At 40.0% G+C, this 9,247-nt stretch overlaps 1 protein-coding gene across 1 annotated transcript in view; it reads right to left on the bottom strand.

Moving 5' to 3' along the window:
• LOC111144549 (ankyrin repeat and SOCS box containing 5) overlaps window positions 1-2,853 on the bottom strand; it is a 48,187-nt gene extending 45,334 nt beyond the window's left edge. The window contains exon 1 of the mRNA XM_022498875.1: window positions 2,658-2,853. Coding sequence (XP_022354583.1) covers window positions 2,658-2,853 — 196 coding nt within the window. The remainder of the gene's footprint in view (window positions 1-2,657) is intronic.
• Between the last annotated feature and the right edge of the window lie 6,394 nt (window positions 2,854-9,247).

Genomic DNA, 9,247 nt, shown 5'->3' on the forward strand with positions numbered 1-9,247 from the left:
TGACTAGAAAGTACTTGAAGAAAAAAACAAAAAACCCTCCCCGGTGTTGCTCCAGTAGAATGAGCTGATTTGCAATAGCATCTAGTAAGAGAGGGTTTCTTTTACTTCATACCAAAGTACTATGACATGGGGAGGACATCCAGAATGTTGTCAACAGGGTCCTCTGTGGTTATGAGAGACATTAAAATACACACATCGTCTCCTATATCATGGAATTTGGCAACTCCTCATCAGAAATGTTGGGGAACAATCTGGCTAAGTCTTGAAAGTAGGAATGAGAAGCCTAATTCAAAGTGGAATGAAGGTGATAATCTTTCCTAGGAAGGAGGAAATTGCTAGGTTAAACAAAGATAATTAAGCCTGATTGGTTAATTATACAAATACAAACAAAATAAAAATAGTTCAGTTGTAGTAAATAAAAGGAAGAGCTATGTCAAAATGAAAAAAATAATAATTTCTTAGGCAAAGAAGAATTAACTCTTAGAGGTAGGAGATCAAGAATGAGTTTGTAAAAAAACACAGAACAAAACAAAACAAAAACCGGTTTGTTAGGTACCTGATTGTCCTCCTAATATTACAATAAAATTGGAGCCCAATTATGCTTGCATTGAATAAAAATTATAATATAGTCTATTTAATCTATAGATTAATACAAGATGTAAGAAAAATTTTATTAAATTGATATAATACTAACACAATACAAAAAAATTTTTAAGAACCTATGTTCCCAATTTATATTTCTAGGAAAAGTGTTTTTCCATTAGTAAGTGTTGATTTTTTTCTTTCCTTTTTGGGACATCCTAGAGTTCTAATATATCTTAACAAACATAGACTCATGAAACTAAATGGGAACATGGGAGCCATTTCATATATTCCTGTGGCTTCAGTGAAAGTGCACTGAGATCAGATTCAACAGAGGACAATTGTCTTCTGTTACTTATGAATATGTACAAAAAGGAGCTTCTGCAGCTTTCTCAAATACGCTTGCCATAGGGTGCCTGGGTGGCTCAGTTGGTTAAGTGTCTGCCTTCAGCTCAGGTCATGATCATGGGGTCCTAGGATTGAGTCTCACGTCAGGCTCCCTGCTCTGCAGGGAATCTGCTTCTCCCTTTGGCCCTCTCACTGGTTCTCTCAATCTCTCTCTCAAATAAATAAAATCTTAAAAAGTAAATAAATAAAATGCTTGACACTCCACAAAACATGTAGATTTTTAGCAAATATTTCATGTTTTTATGTATGGCAATTCTCACAATAGGTAGACAAGAAATTTGACGATGAAATAATGAATAAATCTCATCACCTTATGATCAATTTCAAATTATATCTAGAAATACTGGGGGGTTTTTTGTTTGTTTTACAATCTAGTTTCCTGTGTTTGCTGCTTCTGAAACAAAGTATTCTACTTACAACTATAGTGTGTGCCACATTTGAATAGTGACAGCCATTCTAAAGCAGGGTGCGAAGTAAAGGATTACATATTGCCTGTTTACTGTAGACCCTTTCTTCTTGAGAGTTTCATACTGGCATTTAGATTTTCCTCGCTTTGAATGAGTACATAAATTCCTCACTTTGCATAAGAACTCTCTTCCTCCAGGGGCAAAAAATGGACTTACTATCCACCTCACATACCAAAAAAGATTTTCTGCCTTCATTCAGCTTTGCATGTACCTTAACCTAGATTCTAAAATGAATTATTCCACAAACCAAAAAGGCAGAAGAATAGATTCTAAGAAGGCAAGCTTTCCAGTCTAAATGCTCTTTAAAAAAAATTATGTTCTCTAATTCCATGATAGTATATTTTGATTCTGAAATTTGAAGTTACTTTAGAGGCATTTGGGCTCATACTCGTTTGCTGATGTTCAAACCAGCAATTAATCCAAAGGCTGTAAGAAATTAAAGTGTCACCTTAAAGGTCACTGTAACAATTGTTTTTATTGTACAGAATACCAGTCCAATAGAATATAAATGATTTTATAACCTTTAAAGTCTGTGGTTAACATGACTTTCTCATTTGGTCTCATACTTCAATTTCTTCTAAGAAACATGGATTGATGTACCTGGCTGCCCACATCAAGTGTGTTCATTGATGTTCCTATTGTATTATAGTCGACTTTTTACAAGTTGAGCAAAGCAATGACAATTCCATCCAGGAGAACTCATGACATAAATCTCAGTATTCTACACGCCGTGTTTTATTTTTTAATCCTGGCCAAATAAAAGGTGCGAAAAACAAATACAACCTTCAGATGTTCTCATTAATAATAATTGTTTTACATATGATGAAAGAGCCAGTTTGAGAATCATAAAAGTCTGGGTCCATGTTAAAGGGCAGCTGAAGTGCAGTCAGTAATGGAAGCCTCTAAAATTATAGCTTGGCCAATGCAATGTTTAGTTTTAAAATACTTTTCTCCATGGGAGGTTTCCACTACTCTATTTTGCAATGATATCTTGGATTTCATTAACCCAGACCTTTACCCAGCAAGATGACTTTCTTTTTTATGAAGCCGTGAAATTAACGAATGTTTTTCTAAGGTGACATTTTGGGGCATATTCACTTGGAAGCAGCCCATAGGGAGAACATGCGATGTTTTCGTGGGCTGTGGCTGGAGCAGTAGTCAGACGCCACGTGAAGCGAGAAAGCATTACCATAAACATACCTTGTCCTTGGGTTACTCCATAAAATTCAGCTGCTATCCTGGCTGCTTCCTTGCGGTTGCCTTTCACGATGTAGAAGTGACTGAGGATGGCAAGGCTGATTTTCACAAAAAGCTTGAAACAGAAGAGTGAAAGGATCGTGAAGTAGACATTGGATAACTGTTGAGCAAACGGCCGGCTTTCTTCTAACACCGACATTGCTGCACCAGAGCGTGCGGGGCTCTCCGCTCTGAGCCAAGTCGCAAATGTGCCTGGCTCTCCTTTGGGAGGCTCCTGAACAGCTGGTCCTGAGGGAGGAAAATGTCAGCTGGTCATGATGCCCCGAGCTCAGAATATTTATACTGTCCGTAAAAGTTCTCCTCAGACTGCCACTGGCCTGACGGCGTTCCCTGGAAGCAGTTGCAACACGAGCTCGGCTGCCAAGGCCCCTGACTTTCCATTCTCAGTAGAAAATGACCCCCCCCCCGGCCCCGCCTCGCTGCTCCGAATTTCAAGACCCAGACATTGAGAGTCATATACATATACGATGATTTTCTTTCTCGGCTTCTAATTATCACGAATACTTTGAAGACTGTCTATGGGGTTCCAGTTGTTAATGTCAACGATTTTCATAACATTGGGTAAAATTCAGTCCATCGCTTCAAGCCTTTCAAGTGGCCTATTTGTAGACCATGAGCTAAATCATCAAATAGTCCATGACTGGATAATCTTGATGACTAACTCATCAATTAGCCAATTATGTTGCTTTTACTGTTGTCAGGGCAAAAAAATTTTTCTTCTAAATGGATAGCTGGGACAGCCACAGGATAATAATTTTAGACTGTTCATTCATCTTGTGAACACTTTTTGAGCACCCACCAGGTGTCAGATATTTTGCTGGGTGATGGTGAGACAAAGAATGTGATGTCCCTGCCACAAGGAACCATGGTCTAGAGGAGGAGATACCAGATACATCCAGGTGAGGACAGGGTACCATGGGAGCACAAAGAGGAAGGGCTTGATCCTCATTGGAAGGAGTCAGAAAAGACATCCAGGAAGAGGTGGCATATTCAGAGAATTATCAGATAAGCAGGACTGTTTTATGTAATCTGTCCAAAATCAAGCAAAACAATATACTTTTTAGGCCCAAAGCCTTTAACCCTAATTTGGTTTGTGAATGAATGTGTTTATAAGGACATCCTTAGGCAAGTAATATGTATATATATACATATACATGTATATATATACACATACATATATATGTATTTATTCATTTATATTTAGGCAAGTTACATTTTTATTTTTTAATTTAAATTCAATTAATCAACATAGAGTACATTATTATTTTCAGATGTAGTGTTCAATAATTCATCAGTTGCATATAACATCCAGTGCTCATTATATTAAGTACCCTCCTTAATGCGCATCACCCAGTTACCCCATCCCCCCACGCACCCCCCATGCACCCCCCCAGCAACCCTCAGTCTGTTTCCTATAGTAAGAGTCTATTTTGATTTTTCCCCACTCTGATGACTTCCCATTCAGTTTTCCCTCCCTTCCCCTGATATCCTCTGCTGTTTCTTATATTCCACATACGAGTGAAACCATATGATAATTGTCTTTCTCTGATTGACCTATTTCACTCAGCATGATACCCTCTAGTTCCATCCATGTTGATGTAAGTAGTGAGTATTAATCCTTCCTGATGGCTGAGTATGTATATACCACATCTTCTTTATCCATTTATCTTTCAATGGACATCTCAGCTCTTTCCATAGTTTGGCTGTTGTGGACATTGGGGTGCACGTTCTCCTTCAGATCACTACATTTGTATCTTTCGTATCCTTGTAGTGTAATTGCTGGTTTGCCCAGTAGCTCTATTTTTAACTTCTTAGGAACCTCCCTACTGTTTTCCAGAGTGGCTGTACCAGCTTCGGCAAGCTATATTTTTAAGAGAGAAATAAAGCAAATTGTTAAGAAGAATAATTTATAAAGACAATATTTTGGCACTTAAGCCAAAATTAAATGCCAAGACAAAAAATGGCATATTATACAGGGAGTTTATTCATATAGTTTTATGACCAGGTTTGGGGTCTGTTGTGTATGGCTTCCCAATCCTTCTGAGAAGCTCCAAAATAATATTAACCTAGACTTTGGAAAGTAGAGGTGGCTCAATATGATAAAAGAGCACATTGATGGTGGGACATACCGGTATATCCGCCCTGGTATATGTTTTTTATGCTGTTCATCTTAGCTGAGTGGAGCGATTTACATGAAACATTCCTAAGATAGAGGGGACAATGATGTAAAAGAAATGTGTCCAGTGAAGCAGGTTTCTTCCTTCCCCAGTGAGTCAGTGGCTCCCGGAAAAATAAATGAGGTCAATATATTAGAAAGAAACTGCTGAGCTCTCTATGAAAATGGCGATGGGTGGGATGGTTTTCACAGGCAGAGAACTAGACCTTGTGGGTGGCCAGTACTCGGACTGGGCGCGTGCACTTCGGGAATCAATGACAGTGAACCTCGAGGTACCGAAGGGAAAGGAACGAGCCGTTCCTATCTCTCCCCGGTAGCGAGACTGAGTCCGTGAAGTACTGACAGGACAGTCCCCTTGCAGTTAGTCTTCCTTCTGGCACCAGCACTCAGGCAGGAGCCCCCACTGGCGCGGCCCGACCTCTAACAGCTGCGCCATCACAATGCTCTGAGTCACTGGCCTGACTTCCACGTCAGCGCTTTAGAATCAGAAGTAAAACCCGCCCGAGTGTGCGGCTAGGGTTTCACTCCTTCCTCTTTACCAGTAAGTGCTATTATAAATAATTCCCTCCACATCAGCTAATCGGGGCCTGGATACTTTCGGGTTGAGGAATACATTTATTTCCATAAGGCTGCGATCACTGGGGCACTGAGTTTAAAGTCCTGTGGTTTTACCAGGAGAAAATCACCCCTGCCCAATATTTGGCTTTGATGTTAACATGCCAGGTTTTATTTGTAGGAGTTCCTTCATCTCTACCTGTTTTCTGTGTTGCTAGATCCCCTCCCTTGGCAATGTTTACCGTCTCCAGTCACAATGAAAATTAAGGCTGAATAAAATAACTCAAAGTAAGTGAAATCATCGAATAGAAACTAGATATTGTATTTTTCACATTACAGACCCTTGTAAATAACACCAGAAATAACTTTAGTAATATTTAAAAGACATGAAAAGTATTGTGAGCCTATTTTCCCTGGCATTGGCATTTTCTTAAAAAATAAAATATCGATGAGTAACTTAAGTGATTTATTGAGATGATGTGGTAGGGGGATCTGGGGGATTAGCCAGTCCATCCTAACTGTTTTAATCTTGTGAGTTTCAGTCAATCAACCAATCAGCTCAAAATTGAGCTCAACGATTGTGCTAAAATGGATGATACAAGAGACCTTAAAAACACAGGAAGAAATGATTTACTGAGAGTCCAGTTATGCTACATGTTTTATGTTCATCTGCTCATTTACTCTCTTATTCCCTCTCAGCATGACTATTATTGTTATTTACGTTTTAAAGATGAAGAATGTTGGCTTCAGAGGGCTTTGGTGACCTGAACACATTCCTTATGAGGAACGGCACTGTTTGGACATAGATCCGACTCCAGATAAATCCATGCACAAGTCACCACTCATATTTTCTGTTTTGAAGCCTTTCCAGTCTGAATGAGCAAATGCGATTTATGCAAACAGACACAGAGACCAAGCCACACAGATTCACACAGACAGTGAAGGGATCAGTCGAAGGCTATATTTTCTCAGGAGCCCGAATTAGTACCTGAACTGCTGGGGCAGGGTGCACGTGTTCTGATGATTAAAGGAGACAGAATCTTGTGTGAGCTCAACACATGGGAATAAAGGAAAACGGGAGTGTGTCATGACTGGGCTAATACTTGGGGATTATTCACAGCAAGGAGTTGGTGGCAGGCTCCCATAAAAACACCAGAGAAGCAGCACAGAGTGGTGCTAAGGAGGAGGGTAGTGGAGAGTGAGTCCATCAGAAATACTGAGTGTTCAAAACAGGGTCAAATGACTGAGTAGGAGTGAAAAGGATGAGGACTGGAGAAAGGATATTAGGTGGAGCCAGAATGGGTCACGGGGACTTTCAACTCCGTGTTTTAATAAGGTGATGGGCTAGGAACGGCGATGTCAGTGTTGAGGTGTAATCCTTAAAGCAACTTCCAAAGGGAAAAATGCTCCTTGGCTTCCTCCTGTCGTCACCTCTCTAGGCACTGGTTCTGTTCCTCTCTACCACCCAGGTGTCTGAGGAGAGACCTCTCCATGGCCAGTCCCTGGAGCCCCCAGCCTGTCTCCTGTCCAGTCTCTTGCTCTACCCCATTTAGCACCCAGGGAATGACATAAATTTTTCTTTTTTTTTGGCGTGTTTCAGAGACTTAATTTCATGTCATGCAGAAGTTGAGCATGATAATGACTTTCACATGTGGCCAGATTACCCTTTATTTTTTTTTAAGATTTTATTTATTTATTTGACAGAGAGAGAGAGATCACAAGTAGGCAGAGAGGCAGGCAGAGAGAGGGAGGGAAGCAGATTCCCTGCTGAGCAGAGAGCCCAATGCGGGGCTCGATCCCAGGACCCTGAGAGCATGACCTGAGCCGAAGGCAGAGGCTCAACCAACTGAGCCACCCAGGCGCCCCCAAATTACCCTTTAAAGTCTCATAGAACAATCTCATTTCCAGAGATTATGGGGCTAACCACCTCTGAATTAGCTTCAGGACTGATACAAGTTATTAGACTGAAAATGTCAATGGGACATAAAAAGAAAAAGCCTCTTTCTAGTGCTTTCCAGTTGATAAACTTTAGCATAAATATTTTTACATAGAGAAAGTACAGTCATCTCATTGAAATGATCATTTCCTTAAAAAGAAAAATTCTGTTCCCTTATTTTTGGGTAGAACGCTGAAGGCTCTAATGGACTTTTTTATTCCTAAGATTCCAAAAAACAACTACAGGGGTAATTTCAAACAGCACGTTTGCTAATGGTCAGTGTAATGGCAGGCATCTTCCTAGCCTTGGACCAGGGATTTTGAAGAGGATTTGTAAACCGTAAATGCAAACCGAAAAAAGCCCTTTGTTCATAAATCTGATGGCTGATAAAAATGTACGGGGAAAAAGTATGCAAGTCGTTACTGGTGACATAATAGCTCACTGCTGTGCTTAAAACACCATAAAAAATAGCACCTTTTCTCATTTTGTGAAATCTCGTGAAAATAAGGACAAATGAAGCCTTTTGATGTTTAGAATACACTGGAGTTTTACAGGTCCAGAATACATAGGGACTTGAAATCAACACAGAAATGTTTACACTTCAGGTTGAAATCCTTAAAGGGAAGCGGTAACTGAATTTAGCTTTATCCCCGAATCAGTAGATTCTGTGGATTCTGTTTAATTGGTTTATCTTCACTTACCGAAAGCCTTACTAGGGAAAATAGATGCTTCACTAAGGCCACCCAAAGCACACTGGCGTAACTTCTTATGGAGACCTTGACATTGCCATGTAATGTTCCTATCATCGGTAGCTACTGTATTCACAGCAGCACTATCAGTACTGATGACTCTGGCTCCTACTGATATCTTTAATTATCGATGAAGGATAAGTTCTCATAGACCTCATGATCATCGTAATAATGATTATCCTGTTAGTTGGGAATAGTTTGGTTGAGATCTATTATATTCTGTTTGATCATACTACGAGGGAGTAAATGCTTGCTTTCAGGATAGCCACACTTCCAGTATAACAGAACAAAAGAGTAATTTCTGCTAGTTTATGATAATCCACAAAAAACCCCCATGTTATTCATCAGGTTATCATTGACTTAGATTTTGCTGGGACCTTCAGGGGAGATCAGAACAGCCTCTATCCTGAAGACTGAGTCATTTACATGTTGTATATGCGGTCACCTCTCTCCAGAGGCTGCCTGAGGTGAAACAAATTGTCATGTACGTGTGGCCCACGAAAACTTCGCCTAAAGCTGGTGTCTCTACATATGGAAGGTTTGAAAAGGAGATGTTATCTTCAAATTAATATACACTTATTGGTACCTACTATGTGCCAAGCATTTTTTTGTTTTGTTTCTTTGTAAATCTGGCATTTCTTTAGAGGATCAGTCCTTGCACTTGATACCCCAGCTCTAGGAAAAAATAACTGACCAAACTAAGCCAGTGAAAGGTATTTCGGGGACTTCCGGAATTTGGGGAGAGATGCTCTAACCCAGCAAGAGAAGTCAAGATAGCAAGATCTAAGCCTTAAGATGCTAAGAGCTGTACTGTCAGGAAGGAAATGGCCTGTGTAGGAATTAAACCAGTGCAAAGGAGAGCAGAGTCAAGATTTGGAGAGGTAACATCGTGGCACCTTCATTTGAATATATAGCTGGGTCCAGGTACATCAGAACCCATTGAATCTGACAATAATACGGAATAATAAATTGGTTGTCATTAATTAAACCAATATGCATTGAGGTTTTTCTCACTTTTAGAGAAAAAGTCCTAATACATTTCTGTTTTCTGGAGTCATTATAAAGGTTGATGAGAGGGGCGCCTGGGTGGCTCAGTCGGCTAAGCGTGCAACTCTGG

The sequence above is a fragment of the Enhydra lutris genome, unplaced genomic scaffold (genome assembly GCF_002288905.1).
Source record: "Enhydra lutris kenyoni isolate GAN:26980312 unplaced genomic scaffold, ASM228890v2 scaffoldscaffold11, whole genome shotgun sequence".
In the NCBI taxonomy this organism is placed as follows: domain Eukaryota; kingdom Metazoa; phylum Chordata; class Mammalia; order Carnivora; family Mustelidae; genus Enhydra; species Enhydra lutris.